The sequence below is a fragment of the Hyperoodon ampullatus genome (assembly GCF_949752795.1).
Source record: "Hyperoodon ampullatus genome assembly, chromosome: 13".
Classification (NCBI taxonomy): Eukaryota; Metazoa; Chordata; class Mammalia; order Artiodactyla; family Ziphiidae; genus Hyperoodon; species Hyperoodon ampullatus.
In genome coordinates, this window is record NC_136926.1 from 19,839,884 (window position 1) to 19,857,526 (window position 17,643).

Below are 17,643 nucleotides of genomic sequence, written 5' to 3' on the forward strand. Positions count from 1 at the left end.
CAATATTAAAGAAAAAAACAAAGTGAAAAAATGTGCCAAGTATGTCACCTTTTGCATAAACAGAGGAAATATTAATATATGTATTTTATATCTATTTATATATATCTTTATATTTATATATATGTATATATATAATATATATATCTTTATATTTATATATATGTATATAAGTGTATATTTATATATATGTATTATATATATCTATTTATATTTATATATATCTATATATATCTAATTTCTAAAACGATGGAAGGATAAACCAGAAACTGATCAAATGGTTACTTAAGTGGGGTGAGGGGTACAAGGAAAGAAGCTACATTTCCCTGAATGTACTTTGTTTTCTAGTTTTGATTTTGGAGTTAGGTAAGTTAACTCCAAAAGCAATTTAATCGAAAAGAAATCTTTCTAAAACCAGAAGCACATGAAATTAACAGTAAATCAAGTTGGTGACATAACCACACAGAAGAAATATTTCAGGTGATCTTGGGATATGATCTTATACAGTCTGCCTTGATGGGATATGGCCTAAAGACACAAAGAACCACAAATAAATCTTAGATATGTATCCTGGAGACTTTTCCATAATATTTCATATACATCTAACTAATTTTGAAAATTGATCCATAATAGTCCACCACATGGATGTTTTTTTAGCCTGTTCCATATGTGGTTAACTAATTTTTTTACTTTAAAAAATTAAGTGCACATGGGCTTCCCTGGTGGCGCAGTGGTTGAGAGTCCGCCTGCCGATGCAGGGGACACAGGTTCGTGCCCCGGTCCGGGAAGATCCCACATGCCGCGGAGCGGCTGGGCCTGTGAGCCATGGCCACTGAGCCTGCGCGTCTGGAGCCTGTGCTCCGCAGCGGGAGAGGCCACAACAGTGAGAGGCCCGCGTACCACAAAAAAAAAAATTAAGTGCACATAATTTTGTATGATAAAAGATACTCTTCCTCAGAGTCAACTGCCGTGCTTCCTTGTTTCTTTCTGGATTATTCTATGCTTATGCGTGCATATGGAGCAATTTTTTATTTCCTACACATGGGAGCATATATTACACCTTGTTCTGCCTCAGTCTTTTTACTGACTGTGTAGTGTTCCCCTGCAGGCATGTTCCGTATTTGAACCAGTCCCCTGTGGATGGATATTCAGGTCGCTGCTGGAAGTAGCACCACAATAGACATCCTAGTCCCTCTGTCTTTGTGCACCTGGTCTGCAGGTCTTCGAGTCTGTGGACGAGGTGGAGCAGGTGGAGGCAGAATGCAGGTTGGAGGAGAAGCAGCCCAAGATCCCCAACGGGAACCTGGTGAATGGCACCTGTTCCCCAGACTCCGGCCACCCTTCCTCCCACAACTTCTCCTCGGGCCTCTCGGAGCACTCAGAACCCAGCCTGAGCACGGAGGACAGCGTCATGGACGCCCAGCGCCCTGCCCCACTGGTGATTCGATCCAGGGACAACGGTGTGGATGACGGGCAGAGCAGCGAGGCCACCACTTCCCGGGATGAGGTCCCCCGTGAGGAGCTGGCTGTGCAGGACAGCCTGGAGAGTGACCTCCTGGCCAACGGGAGCATGGACGAGTTCGTGTCCATCACTGGCAGTATGGATGTAGCTCTGCCCGAAAGGGAGGGCCCTGCGATGGAGGGCTGGAGGGGCATCGAGGTGGGGAAGCAGAGCCAGGTGGACAGTGAGGACAACCTCTCAGAGGAGCCCGAGATGGAAAGTCTCTTCCCCGTGCTTGCTTCTCTGGCCGTGACCACTTCTGCCAACAACGAGGCATCCCCTGTGTCTTCTAGTGGCGTCACCTACTCTGTAAGTCAGCAGGATTCTCCTCCACTCAATTTTCTGCAGCCTCAGGAGGGTGGGAGTGTCCCACAAACCGCAGTTATCCAGAACGACCTCTGGTTCATTGCCTTTTCCCATCATGGAGGGTTCACTGTAGAAACCCATTTGGGAGAGAAGATAATATAATACTTAAAGAACACAGGCTTTGCAGACAAACAGTGCTGGGTTCAGATCCCAGCTTAGGTACATCACTTTATCTTTCTGAGCCTCAGTTTCCCTATCTATCTCGTACCTTCCTCCCTGAGTTGTTTTCAGAATTAGTGAGTCAAGTCCTCTGTGCTCAGCCCATAGCGATCAATAGCAACCTTGATGGTGAGCATCCTGATTTACACTCAGGTCCAATATCTTTTAAATATTTTACTTTCTTGCCAAAAAGCCCAAAGCAAAGGACATCAACTGAAAGGGAGGTTTTCTGGGCCAGGTGTTGTGTATCCATTTTCTTTTAAAGGACTTTTTATCTCTATCACAAAGAGTCAAACAGTCAGACAAGGCTGGATCCAAGAACTGGAAGCTGTCTGCCCCACATCTGCCCATTAGGCCCTCCCCAGAGGCAGTGGTAGTTACTTATTCTGCCCAAATTATCCGATGTTTACCCTCATGTCTGTAAATAATACACTTGTATTGCTACTTACTGATCTTTTCTTGTTTTTCTTCAGTTTTTGACATCTATTGACTCCCCACTGTGGAGGAAGAGGATTCAGTCTTCTTCCTTCCCCCGCCCCGCCCCCTCACCACACGAGTGAAACCGTCCCAATCCCCATCCATTCACTATGGTTATAGTAATTTTAGTTAAATGACTGTTTGGTGGTTATATTATTATAAGAATTTAATGCATAATCCATGTAGTAACCTGTATATGTTTTTTCTTTCCTGCAAAAAATTTTGTTTTTCCTAGAAGTATTTTCATTTATTTGTTTGCTTTTTATTAGTTTGCTACATATATATTGTAGCCTATATAAACATATATATATCAATCTTACTTTTTTCATCTATAAAATGGGGATAGTAATTCTATACATCTCATAGGATTGTGTTGTTTTATTTTTTTTGGTTTATTTTTTTAAATATATTTATTTATTTGGCTGCGCCGGGTCTTAGTTGTGGCATGCGGGATTTTCATTGCTGTTTGCGGGATCTTCGTTGTGGTGTGCAGAATCTTTAGTTGCAGCCTGCGGGCTCTCTTAGTTGCAGCATGTGGGATCTAGTTCCCTGACCAGGGATCAAACACGGGCCCCCTGCATTGGGAGTGTGGAGTCTTAACTGCTGGCCCACCAGGGAAGTCCCAGGGTTGTGTTGTTTTATAAAGGAAAAAACTAAAGAGAATTTTCATCATACAAAGTGAAAGAGGCTTTCTCAGGAAACAATAGCAACAAGAATAAAGTCGAACATCTGACTGGTCCAGGTAGAGGAAGTTTTTTTCAGTGATGACAGGAGAGGGCTAGGAGGAGGAAAGAGAATCTCTGGAAGACAGCCTCTGTGAGGAGTTGGGGTGTAATTGTTCTTTTCCTCCCCTCCTGGGGGCCCGCAGCCAGAGCTGCTGGATCTGTACACGGTGAACCTGCACCGCATCGAGAAGGACGTGCAGAGGTGTGACCGCAACTACTGGTACTTCACACCCGCCAACCTGGAGAAGCTACGGAACATCATGTGCAGGTGGCCGGGGCGGGGTGGGGGGGATGGATCAGTAGGGGATCGGGAGGGGATGGCACAGGTGTGTGCTACGGGGAGCCCATTTAGAATCGCACTCTCTGCAGCTGGCACCATGCCCACCTTGAATCTCATTCCAGCCCATCCTGACAATTATATAACAATTATAGTAATAATAATAATAATAGGGAACATTTATTAAGCACCTACTGTATACCAGGCACTGTCCTGAGCCCTTTACTAACATCATTTCGCTTGGTCCTCACAACAAGCCTATGAGGTAAGTCTTATCCCCTTTTATAGGTGAGGAAATGGAGGCTCAGAGGGGTACCGCATTGCTCAGGGTCCCTCCAGGTGGGCAGTGGCTGTACAGGAACTCACCCATTTCTCTCAGACTGTAGAATCTCTGCTTTATTTCTTTAAGCCAGGATTTGGGGCTACTTGTTACTTTTCATTAAATAGTAAATATTTTATTTCTTGATATATGAAAGTAACCCATGCTTATTAAAAACCTGAATCAACCAAAGAAATCAGAAGTTCATAAAGCATAAAGAGAAACTTCTCCTTTTATATCCAGTCATTAATGCCACTCACCAAGAAGAAGAAACTACTGCTAATGGTTTAGTGAATATCCTCCCAAGCCATATATATGAGATATCTATATATACACATATATAATAGATAGTATATTATATAATATACAATGTTATACTATATAACATACATAATTATGATTCATATGTGTATATAATTATATAAATATATAGTATAATATGAATATACACATGTTAATATATTGATATTTAGATAGTAATTAATATTTAATGTAATATAATGCTATATAACTATATAAATATATAGAATGTAATTATACTATATAATATATAGTTATACTATGTAATATATAGGATAATATAATATGAATGCACACGTTTTAATTTTTTTTTTTTTTTTTTTTTTTTTTTTTTGTGGTACGCGGGCCTCTCACTGTTGTGGCCTCTCCCGTTGCGGAGCACAGGCTCCGGACGCACAGGCTCAGCAGCCATGGCTCACGGGCCCAGCCGCTCCGCGGCATATGGGATCCTCCCAGACCGGGGCACAAACCCGTATCCCCTGCATCGGCAGGCGGACTCTCAACCACTGCGCCACCAGGGAGGCCCTAATTTTTTTTTAATGTTTATCTGTGTTGGGTTATACTATAAACTATTTTTCTACAACTTGCTTTTTACACTCAACAGTGCATCCTGGACTTCTTTACATGCTACTGTAACTCAGGGGTTTGCAAACTACCACTACAGCCCATGGGCCAAATCCTGCCTACCACTTGCTTTTGTAAATAAAATTTTTTTTAGAATTTACCTATGCCCATTTGGTTGCATATTATCTGTGATTGCCTCTGCAGAGTTATGTAGTTGAGAAAGAGAACATATGGCCTACACAGCTGAAAATACTTCTTATCTGGACCTCTCAGAAAAGGATTGCCAAACCCTGTTCAAAGCCTTCTTATTAATAAACACCACCTCTTAACTATTCTGTCTTATGGTCTCCCAAGCAATTACTGCCACTCAAAATTTAGTTGATGAGATACAAACATAATTAACTTTAATATAGCATGCTTCCTTAAAATTAAATAGTGCTGGGGGAGAAGGAAGCATAGACTGACTTTTACCTAGTTACGGCACCAGGAGAAATCACGGAAGGCCTCACAGTGGTGTGACCTTCAAGATGAATTTTGGCAAAAAGAGAAGACACTGAAGAAATAAATCATTTAGCACTGAAGTTAAGAGCACATACTCTGGGGTGAGGCCACCTGGGTTCAAGTCCTGTCTCTACCATTTATTGTTAGGTGTATGACCTGGTACATGTCACTTGGTTCTCTGTGCCTCATTCCCCTTATGTGTGAAATAGGATAATAATAGTAACTTTTTCATATGATTATTTTGAGAATTAAATGATACAGTACATGTATAGTGGACAGAGCATACAGTAAATGCTTAGTAAATATTAGTTATTATTATTAAGGGACAGATGGAAATTCCAGGCAGAGGAAACTGCTGGGACAAAAGCACAGGGGCATGAATGTATGCTTTATTTGTACAAAGGTAAATACCTCTGCAGCTGGAGGGGAAGAAGCACTGGGAAGTGATGTGTGAGACTGTAAAGAGGGATTGGGAGGAAACTATGAACTCCTTGCACCCCCAGTTAAGGAGTTTGGACACTGTCCTGTCATGCAGTGGGGTTTTTGAGCATGCAGTGGTCTCCTTGAGCTGAGCTTTAAGAAGGACATCCTGGTGACCGAGCATAGGCTGTTTGAAGAGAGTGAGACTGGGGATGGGGATGCAGGCTGGAGGTTGAGGGAGTGGTCCAGGTGAGGGATGGGGACCAACCCAGGGTGGAGGTAAAGGAGGAGGGGGTTGGCGAGGCATATTGTGGGGGCCATCACTGGGCATCTTGTGTCTCTCTCGTAGCTACATCTGGCAGCACATTGATATCGGCTATGTCCAGGGTATGTGTGACCTCCTGGCTCCACTGTTGGTCATTCTGGATGACGGTGAGTGTATCCTCCCTGCCCCAGAACTGGGGATGCAGTTTCCTTCCCACTACATAGAAGAGACGTTAACCTGACTCTGTGACTCCATGGAATGGGTCAGTACAGGTGCTCAGAAGACCTGTCCAGTGAACACATCAAGGTCCTAGTGAAATAAAAAGTTCTCTTATTCCATGTTGACCAACACTTATTTCCAGGTGTCCAACACCCATCCAAGCTTTTGCTAGCCACTGGCTGTATAAACATGAGTGAGAACAAAGGAAAACTCAGACCCAGACAGCTTCACTACTGAATTCTACCGAACACTTAACAAAGAATGAATACCAATACTTCATAAACTCTTCTAAAACAGAGAAGAAGAGGGAACACTTCTCAACTCATCCTATAAGGCAGGTCCTTACATGAGGGCCCACTGGTACCCTAATACCAATACCAGACAAAGACATCACAAGAAAAGAAAACTGCAGGCCAATATCCTTTATGAAATCAAAAGCAAAAATCCTCAACAAAACACGAGCAAACTGAATCCATCAAGGTATAAAAAGGATTATATTTCAAGACCAAATGGGATTTATCACAGGAATGCCAGGCTGGTTCAATGTATGAAAATCAATCAGTGTAATTCACTACATTCATAGAATAAAGGACAAAAATCACATGATCATCTCAGTTGACAAAGAGATGCCATCTGACAAAATTCAGCAGCCTTTCTTGATAAAAAATTCAGCAAACTTGGAATAAAAGAGAACTTCCTCAATGTGATAAAAGGCATCTATGAAAAACCCACAACTAATGTCATACTCAATGGTGAAATATTGAACACTTCTCACCTAAGATCAAGAGTAAGACAAAGATGTCCACTTTTGCCACAAAAGGCCCTAGCCTTTACAACTAGGGAAGAAAAAGAAATAAAAGGCATCCAGATTGGAAAGGAAGTAAAACCATCTATATTTGCAGATGACATGATCTTGCCTATAGAAAATCCTAAGGAATCCAGAGCACATTAAAACTAATAAACAAGTTCAGCAGGGTTGCAGGATATAGGACCTATATAAAAGTCAATTATATTTCTATACAATTGCAATGAATAATCTAAAAATGAAATTAGGAAAGCAATTCCATTTTCAATAGCATCTAAAAGAATAAAATGCTTATGAATAAATTTAACAGAAGAAGTGCAAGATTTGTACACCAAAAACTATAAAATATTGCTGAAAACTGAACCAGAAACACAAAAACTTGGTTATTTTTCTTCCAGTGAGCATGTAATTGTTAATTGATTTGAGTTTGCAAATAGACAAACAGGTAAAAAAAAAAAAAAAAAAGAACAACGAAGAAAAAAAGACTACAAAATTGGATTCTCTGTCATCTCTCACCCAACAGAGAATAGGCTTTCATTATACACCCAACAGAGATCACCAAATAGACCATAATAGCAAATCCCCAGTCATTGCTGCCACCAATTCAGATTAACTTATTGAAGGTATACAAGCCAGAAATAAAAACAAATACATAATATCGTAGAAAAAGAAAAAAAGAGCTAGAGGGTCAGAAAAAGTTCTGTTGTCACCGAGGATGTACAGGTAAATTTGATTTAATTTGTCTCCATTGGATTAATCCCCTCAAACATCTCAGTGGATGACCTTCAGAACTGATAAAATATAATTTTCAAAAAGTTAATGTGTCTCTCTCATACAAATAGAATAAACACATGACAAAGATTTCATCCAACTTATTAATGAGGAAACCAGTAAGATATGAAAACTGCCTCCAAGAGCATGTGAGAAGCTGGGCATTTTAGCAACATTAAAATAAGATTGCTGCCAGAAGGGACAAATCTGTAGAGACAGAAAATAGACTAGTTGTTGACAGGGACTGCAGGGAGAGGGATATAGGTGATGACCTCTGATATAGAGAGAGTCTTTTGGGGGTGATGAAAATGTTCTGAAATTAGAGATTTTGGTTCACAGATGTGAATATACTAAAACCAGTGAATTATACATTTAAAAGAGTGGATTTTATGGTACGTAAACCTCAGTAAGGCTGTTTTAAAATGGGAAGTATAACTCCCAACTCTTCAGAGCTGAGCATAGTGACTTGCTTCCAGAAAGTTCAGTGTAGAAGGGGGTGGGAGGTGAGAGAGAAACTATGCAGTGGGGAAACCTGAAAACACTGCCTCTGTCAGGTGGCCAAGGTCATCAACCATCCTAAATCACATTGATACAGTATACCCTTGATATGATGTGATTAAAATGGCACCTTACCTACGTCTTTCTCCCAATAACCCATAATTCCAGTCTTATCATGAGGAAAACATCAGATAAATTCCAATAGGGAGGCATCCCGTAGAATACCTGACAAGTATTCTTCATAACTATCAAGGTCATCAAAAACAAGGAAGGCCTGAGGCACTGCCATAGCCAAGAGGAGCCTAAGGAGAGATGACAGTTGTATGTAATGTAGTCCTTGGATGAGTTCTTGGCACAGAAAAAGGACATAAGATAAAAAACTATGGACTTGAGTCAATTATGTATCATCAGTGGGTCATTAATTGTAACAAACGTACCATACTAATGGGAGATGTTAATAATAGGGGGAACGAGGTGTGGGGTATATGGAAACTCTGTACACTCTTCCCAATTTTTCTGTAAATTGTTCTGAAAAATAAAGTCTTTTAAAAAATAAATGAGATCTTACTGTGCCTCTGGAAACCTTCTCATAACTTTCCCCAAAGTTACTAGGTGTTAAGAGAGAAAAAAGGTACTATTTTCAAATAAATTTTTTAAACACTGGGTTGAACAATATAAAAGATTTTTTAAATTACATGACTTCTCAGAGCCTTTTCATTCTTAATATAGGTAGTGGCTCTCTAAGCAGCATTTCCCAATGTTATTTGACCCTTTCTTTGCATAACGCCTGCAAACACCCTTCCAATATTGACAATTGCTCGTTTAATACAGTGGTTCCCAGACATGAGAATTTCATGAACCCTGTAGAATGTTTTTTTCAAAAAGTTTGGGACCAAACATTGTCGACTTTTCATTATAGCAAATAGGGATCTTTAAAACAGAGCGCTTTGCTGTCACCATTGTTTCCTAAAATAAAACATTTCAGTACCTCTAAAGGTGGGAAGTATGTAATTAATTGGAGAACGTTCCTTGAAATGGTATACATTTGTACTCCATTGTCCTTATGTTTGTCATTTGGCTGTGGACTTTGTGAACCACCTCAGGGCCTCGGACCATCACTTTGGGACCTCAGGTTCCTTGGGCAGTGGCACAGTTGACTGTTCCTCCTGTGCTCTTCCCGCAGAGGCCCTTGCCTTCAGCTGCTTCACCGAGCTCATGAAGAGGATGAACCAGAATTTCCCCCACGGAGGTGCCATGGACACGCACTTTGCCAACATGAGGTCACTAATCCAGGTAGGACCTTGTGCTTTTCAATAATATAACTTATTCCAGCTCAGCCCAATGGACCACAAGCCAACTTAATAGCCACGCCTTGTTTAACTTGACTCAGTCTCTCATTCTACTTAACTCAGCCCAGTTGAGTTAAACTAAAAAACTCAATTCAACTCAACCTTCACTCAACAGCTCAGCTCCACTACATTCATTCTCACTGAGCATTTATTTGGTTCAGGCACTGTGGCTACAATGATGAACAAGACATGTCCCTTGCCCTTAACAGGATGTTTGATTGTATTGGTCCTTTTCTGCAAAGAAATATTTGAGTATATTTCTCTCTCGCTCGCTTTCTCTCTCTCTCATACACACACACACACACACACACCCCTTTATTGAGATCAATTCATATACCATAAAATTCACCCTTTTAAAATGTTCAATTCAGTGATTTTTAGAATATTCACAGGTGTGAAATCATCATCACTATCTAATTTCAGAACACTTTCATCACCCCAAAAAGAATCCCCATACCCATTAACATCAATCCCTCTCCCCAGCTCTTGGCAACTACTAATCTACTTTCTGTCTCTATAGATTTACCTATTCTGGACACTTCACATAAATGGAGTCACACAATATGTGGCCTCTTGTGTCTGACTTCTTTCACTTAGCATCATGCTTTCAAGGTCCATCCATGTTATAGCATATATCTGTACATCATTCCTTTTTATTGCTGAATATTCCATGGCATGGATAGACCACATTTTGTTTATCCATTCATCCACTGATAAACACGAGTGGTTTCCACTTTTTTTGCTATTATGAATAATGCTGTTGTGTACATTTATGTACAAGTTTTTATATGGACATAGGTTTTCATTTCTCTTGGGGATATACCTAGGAGTGGACTTACAGCTGCACCAGTTTGCATTCCCACCAGCAACATATAAGGGTTCCAGTATCTCTTCATCCTCACCAACACTTTGTGGTCTGTCATTTTTATTATAGCCATCCTAGTGCACGTGAAGTGGTATCTCATTGTGGTTTTGATTTGCATTTTCCTAATTGCTAAAGACGCCCATTTGTTGCATCTCTCGTGCTTATTGGCTATTTGCACATCTTCTTTAGAGAAATGACGGGGTTAGGTTGAGCTAGGTTGACTTCCACCTCAAATCCTTTGCCCATTTTTAAACTCCACCTGGTTGTTAAGGACTGTCTGGTATCTGGTGTGGGGATGTAGCATCATTTATTCAGCTGTCCCCTCTAGTCTAGCCTTTGCCCAGGAGACTGATGCCTATCTTTCCTTTCTCTGACAGATCCTGGACTCAGAGCTCTTCGAGTTGATGCATCAGAATGGGGACTACACTCACTTCTACTTCTGCTACCGCTGGTTCCTGCTGGATTTCAAGCGAGGTACAGACTTCAAACTGGAAACTTGTTCTCAGACTCTTTGTAGCAGAATCTCAGGGGAAAAGGTACCAGGGAGGTGAGGCTGGGAGGTGTTGTAACAAAGCCAGTGGAAGAGAGTAATGCCGATTTGTTGAGTTCTGACTATCAGTTCACCCAACTTATCTTGCAGAGACACTATGCAGTAGGTGTTGTCACAATCCCCATTTTACAGATGAGGAAACTAAGACTGAGAAGAACTAAATTCAGAGCTAGGAATAATAAAGCCAGGATCTGAGCCCCACTCTGTCTACCTAAGCCCAGTTCCCTTCCATTCTATTAAGCTGCTTATCAGAGTCCAAGAACTCTGAAGCCCATAGAGCATCTTTCACATGTGACTTAGAAATGATGTCTGACAGTGCATTGCTGTCTTGCCAATTTGGGGTGATGCTAATAATATCTAACCTGTATGGAGGTGTTTATTAAGGTCCAGGCACTGTGCTGAGCCATTTCTATGTATTATTTCTTCAGTCCTTTATTACTGTTAGTATCACCCCACTTACAGATGAGGAAAGAGAAGGGCTCATAGAGGGGAATAACTAGCCTAAGGTCACCTTACTAGTAAGTGATGGGGCCAGGATTCAGACTGAGTTTATTGGACATAGGAAGCCTTACTTTTCATCATTGCTCTATTCTGTCTCTTTACCAGACACAGAGGCAGCAGCCAGCTCTGCCTGGGTGCAGGGGGAAAAGGAGATACCCCCATTGGTATCTAAAAGAGATGGAGGGAGCAGGGAGAGAGGGGGACACTGACCAAGGGACAGGGCAAGGACAGGTCAATGTAAATCAAATTTGCATGTGCCCGGTTCCTCCACTTACAGGATGTCAGAGTTGGAAACTTACAACCCACCTGGTTTGCATAGCCTATTCTACAGAGGGGAAAGCTGAGGCTTCTGTCAAATGACAGTGTCCAGGTCTCCTGTCTCCTGGCCTGAGCTCTGGCCACTGCTCCAGGACAGAAGAGCGGACCATGGCTGACATGGGATCTTTCCGGAGGGAGGGCAGCGCCGTGAGCTCAGTGACTGACCCTCCCCCTGCGCGTGTGTGTTGGTGTCCCGGCAGAACTCATCTATGATGACGTCTTCTCTGTTTGGGAGACCATCTGGGCAGCCAAACACGTGTCGTCCGCCCACTATGTCCTGTTCATCGCGCTGGCGCTGGTGGAGGTCTACCGTGACATCATCTTGGAGAACAACATGGATTTCACAGACATCATCAAATTTTTTAATGGTATCCACGTGACCAGGGTCTTATCTGAGGGGTGCAGGCTTCTGGAGGGCCCCTTCCTGGGGCCTGGAGAGGTATGGAGGGTCACTGAGACTGATGCACCATGAAGGGGATGGAGGAGGGTTCTCCCCACTTCTTGCAGCTATTTCCAAATGGATGAGTTAACAACTTGTAATGCTGAGTGATCCCTGTGTGTTTTTCTCAGGGATCTGGCAGAAGGGGCCTAGGTGTTGAAATCAGGCTCAGGGAGCATCCCTGGCTCTGCCATTAACCAACTGTGCCATGGACACGTTGCTTCCCCTCTCTCTAAACATCTGCTTCTTCATCTGGGAAATGGAGTAACAGTGTCTTCTTCAGAGGGTTGACATGTGTAGGGAAAGCAGATACAGGAAAGCAGTTGAAATGGCATGAAAAAGGCACACTCTTTGAAATCAAACAGAGATGGATTCTGATCCCAGCCTTGCCACCTGGGAGCTGTGTGACTTGGGCAAGTGACTTTATGTCTCTGGGCTTCAGAGTCCTTGGGGATAAAATGGTACTAACACCTCCCTCGCGGAGATGTCAGGAGGATTAAATGAGACCACAAGGATATAAAGCCCATCAGTCAGGTGGTGCTTGGCTCATAGCTGTTACTATGAATAGAAGCTGTTGCTACTATCAATATTATCACTATTAAAACATTTTCTTAAACTAAAGAAGGTTTTGGAAAAAGCAAAAGAAGAAAAAAGCCACCTGTGATGACCTTACACTGGAAACATTATTAGTTTTCTTTAAAGAAGCTTTCTTATTTTGGAATAATTTTAGATTTAGAGAAAAGTTGCAAAGATAGTACAGAGAGTTCCCAATACCCTTCACCCAGCTGCCCCTAATGTTAATATGTTACCTGATCCTCGTACATTTGTAGAACAAAGCAATTAACGTTGATATATTGTTATCAACTAAACTACAGACTGACTTGATTCCACTTGGTTTTTAACTAATGTCCTTTTTCTGCTCCAGGATCCAATCCAGGAAACCACGCTGTACTTAGTGGGTTCATTTTTTTTTAAATGTTTTTTCCATCTAGTCTTTCCCAAAGTAATGTATATTTTTATGTTGTTACCATTTCAGAATCCAGTTGTATCTAGGTTTTTTTCCGCTTAATGTTTTAAAAACCATCTTCCATATAATCATTTTTTAAGACACCAGAATATACCTCAAGTGACTGTTCATAACTTACTGAACCGTCCATTCTGATTGGGCATCTAGGTTGTTTTCGGTTTGAGGGTGTGATTGAGAACGCAAAACAATTCCTGTCTTAGCGTGGAGGTACTCAAACTTTCTCAGTTCATGGCACCCCTGATGTCTCTGTAAAGTTTTCGTGGCACCCGGACCAAAAGTTCCATTCACTGACTAGTTAGGTCCAAACCACCTAATAATTATATCTATCCTAACAACTTAGTAGCCATTTGAAAAAATAATACGTGTAAGTCAAAAGAAAATAGTATTTTTATTTTATATTTAAATAAGTACAGTTACTGGGACTTTCCTGGCAGTCCAGTGGTTAAGACTCCGTGCTCCCGATGCAAGGGACATGGGTTCAATCCCTGGTCAGGGAACTAAGATCCCACACGCCACACGGCGTGGCCTGAATAAATAAATGAATAAATGAATAAATAAATAAATAAATAAATAAATAAATAAATAAGTGCAGTTACTAATGGGTGTGTTCACCTGTTGGGCTTTGCACAACTTCTCAAACCTTGGAATTATTTTGAACCCCACCACCTTCATTTCCTATTCCACAGTGATTTTCGCATGATACTTGCTTTTATCATGGCAACTGCTTGCTGAAAACCTAGTTTTTGCAAAGCTATAAAGCCGTTGATAGGAATGTCATGAAATTTGCAAACTCACTCGCATTAGCAGTTTATGTGGTGTTCAGCAGATGTGGAAGATAGCTGTATTTCCCTCAACGTTTCCATGTGTTCACTGTGGCACCCTGGGGTTCCTCAGCACCCAGTTTGGGAACCACTGTGTTAGTGTTTTTTGTTTGTTTGTTTGTTTTTCTTCTACCAAATCATTTCTTTCTTTCTTGGTTTTTTTTGAGGGTTTTTTTTAATGTTACTTATCCCTATTTTTATTTTTTTTATTTCAATTTTTATTTATTTACTCGCCTGTGTCGGGTCTTAGTTGCAGAACGCAGGATCTTCCTTGCGGCATGCAGGATCTTTCATTGCAGCATGCGGGCTTCTCTCTAGCTGTGGCATGCGGGTTGTCTCTCTCTAGTTGTGGTGTGCGGGCTCCAGAGTGCGTGGGCTCTGTAGTTTGCGACACATGGGCTCAGTAGTTGTGGCATGCGGGCTTAGTTGCCCCGTGGCATGTGGGATCTTAGTTCCCTGACCAGGATTCGAAACCACGTCCCCTGCACTGGAAGGCGGGGTCTACCACTGGACCACCAGAGAAGTCCCCAAATGATTTCTTTATGATAAATGTCTAAGTTTAGGATTATTCTGCTTTGAAGAGCTGATCATTTTGTGTCACTCTCGACAAAGTGATTATTGGTGCTTTCTCCCCTCCCCTCCCCCTCTCCTTCTGTTGCTTCCTTCCTTCTCTACTTTTAAGCATCTACCACGTGCCTGGCGTTGCTTTCTTAAAAGGTGTCCAGTCATGTTTGTAGCAGGGTGGTGGGAGGACCTAATATTTTTTTAAACACACACACTGAGAGCCAGCTTCATCTCGTTTGATCTCACAGTAACCTTGTGAAGTAGGTACTGTTATGGTTCCCATTTTACAGATGAGGAAACCGAGGTCTGGAGATGCAGACCCTCCCCAAAGTCTCTGCTTCCAGAACTGCTCTGGGGGTGATGCCAGATGATGATGATGATGGGGATGCCCCAGAGACCTCTCCAGGCACTGAAAGTGCATCCCGAGGGTGGACACAGAAGGAGGCTCATGAGATTTTACTTCCACTCTTTCAGAAATGGCCGAGCGACACAACACCAAACAGGTGCTGAAGCTGGCCCGGGACCTCGTGTACAAGGTGCAGACCCTGATTGAGAACAAGTGAGGACCACGTCACCCAGGCAGTGTCAGCCAAGCCTCCGCCCACCTGCCTGTCCTGCCTGCTTCTCCTCCTGGCCACCTAGGGAGCAAGGTCCTGGCATCTGTTCCCGAGCATGGACCTCTGTGCAAAGAGAAAGTACCCCAACTTTGGCCACCAGGCAGGTGGTATCGAGGGGTTGCCCCTTCAGTTCAGCCTTACGTTTTCCTGTTTGACCAAAGATCGCCCAAGTCTGGGATTTCTCCCTTGTGGGAGTTGGGAGTTGTTGGTGTGCAGGGGGCACATCTTAGTTCATGGTCCCCAGAATGGTCTCCTCCCTCTTCTCTCCCATCCCTCCAACTGTCTTGTCAGATGAGACTTGGGGAGGGAACTTTTTGGAAACTGGTATAGGAGAGGTCTGTGGGGCTACCTCTGTACTCTGAAAGGGGCCTTTGGAGATGCTCCAGAACGTGGCTGGAAGGTTGGCCTGGAGCGGAGCACTGTTGACATCTAGTGCTTTTCTGAGGGATGCGGACCTGTGCACTGTTGGAGTTTGAGCAGCATCCCTGGCCTCTGCCTACTACATGCCAGTAGCACCCTCCTCCCCACCCCCTTGTGACATCCCGGAGCACCTCCCGACATTGCCAAATAGCCCCATTTGAGAACCACTGGCTTGGAGGAGGGCCTACAAGTGTACCTCCCTCTCCACTTTCTTTGTACCTGAGCCGCCTATATCCTGAGACTTTCTTCCATTTAGAAAAGGCACATGGGGTCCTTTGCACATCTCTCTTGGGGTCCGGGATTTCAACCGTTGTATATTTCTCATTTTTTCTCCTCCACCTGGCCCAGGAGAGACTTTTTTCTTCTTTTAAAGAAAGACGTCTGCCTGTGAGAAGTATCTGTAAGCATGAGATAGGCCTCTTCCGGGTCCTGCTCAGGAGCCCCTGGGCAGGGCAGAGTCCACATCCCCTTCCTCTCTTCCTAGGGACGACCTCGCCTCCCCTTCCATACATCGGGTCTGATGTTCCAGAAGCTTGGAAGATGTGTGTTGGTGCAAGCCACTTGTTTAGGGAGGCTGGCTTTTCTCTAAGTGCCCTTGCTCACTCAGGACAAAGGAGGGAAAGGAGGTTGGCCCAGGTAGGGTATGGCGGGTGTTTTCCTCGGGAAAGAAACATCAGCTGATGAACTGGTGCCAGGGTTACAGACCAGACTGGAAATGGTCCCCTCCATGTCTTCACACAGAGGGTCACCAATCCCCAAACAGACCCTAAGCGAGCTAGTTTACCCTGCCTACCTGTCCTCCCAGGAGAGTGGTCCTGCCAGCCCTTCACTTCCGAGAGTGCACCAGAGTTGGGAGAAACGGTGAGAGCTGGGGAGGGATGCTCTTCCCAAGAATGGCAGGTAGGATTTTGGAGAGGGTAGGAGACTCGTCAAGGACTTTGAAGCATTCGCAGAGAGAGTGCATTAGTCCTTCCGTCCTGAGCAAACCAGAAGGGGGAGCAATCCCTGCCTGGCGTGCTTGTGAAGGCGCTTCCCTTGGACCCAGCACTTTAGGTTGCACTGAACTTCCGCCTGCGTAGGGTCTCCTGGGCAGGATGGATGAGACTAGATGGCCCTTGCTTCCAAAGAACGCTCCGTGAGAAATGCATCTCCTCGCCCTAGTCCCCCACCTTCCCAAGATGGGAGAAAATGTATGAAAGTCCCCTCCAGATAAGAGTTTATATTGCCATTCAACTGTTCACTACAGAGGATGTTATTTTAGCAAGACCCAGGTCCTAGACCTTCCAATTCTTATTTATTTTTTGACAGACTAGTCTGAAAGTACAGCACAAGATCTCTTCTCTGCCTTCTCTCGTGGTGTTCCAGAGAGCGTCGTGGTTCTGATTTGGAATAACTCCTATTTATTCGGCTTACTGTGCTTATTCGGATCTTTGTACTTTGTGTGCGTCCTTGTGTCCCTGAATGGTATGCGTGCGAGTTGTTTTATCTATGGAGTGCCCTCCTTTTCTCAGTGTTGCCAACATATCTTGTTACAGTTTACTACAGAGTTGTGTCTATAGAGAGAGAAAATATATATAAACAGAAACGTGAACCTGGGTTATTTTTTGTTTCTGTGTTTGGGGATTTTCTTTTTAATTTGAAAGAAAGAAATGCTTGCTTCTGAAGACTGTGTCCTCATACCCCACCCTCCACCCCACCTCAGTGACCTGGACACAGAGAGGGACATAGTCTTATGATAGCTCCCTGGTCTTTCCCCTGAAAGTTCAAGGCTGGTGAATCTCATCTCATCCTTTGTATCAGTTAGCTGTTACCACAAGTAATGCTGTGTAACAAACCACCCTAAATCTTAGTGGCTTCAAACAGCCATTTATTTAGCTTGTGATGATTCTGTAGGTCAACAATATGAGCTGGGTTCAGCTGGGCAGTTCTTCTGGTCTCAGCTCGACTTCTTTGTGTGTCTCTGGTCAGCTGATGGCCAGCCAGGCAACTCTGCTTTTGACAATTGGCT

The 17,643-nt window shown here is 43.1% G+C and overlaps 1 protein-coding gene across 2 annotated transcripts in view; it reads left to right on the forward strand.

Moving 5' to 3' along the window:
* SGSM1 (small G protein signaling modulator 1) overlaps positions 1 to 15,161 on the forward strand; it is a gene marked incomplete at its 3' end in the record, with an annotated part of 84,813 nt that extends 69,652 nt beyond the window's left edge. For both annotated transcript variants that reach the window (XM_079717733.1, XM_079717734.1), the window contains 7 exons: positions 1,217 to 1,807; positions 3,369 to 3,493; positions 5,956 to 6,038; positions 9,348 to 9,457; positions 10,756 to 10,852; positions 11,948 to 12,115; positions 15,073 to 15,161. In XM_079717733.1, coding sequence (XP_079573859.1) covers positions 1,217 to 1,807; positions 3,369 to 3,493; positions 5,956 to 6,038; positions 9,348 to 9,457; positions 10,756 to 10,852; positions 11,948 to 12,115; positions 15,073 to 15,161 — 1,263 coding nt within the window. The remainder of the gene's footprint in view (positions 1 to 1,216; positions 1,808 to 3,368; positions 3,494 to 5,955; positions 6,039 to 9,347; positions 9,458 to 10,755; positions 10,853 to 11,947; positions 12,116 to 15,072) is intronic.
* Between the last annotated feature and the right edge of the window lie 2,482 nt (positions 15,162 to 17,643).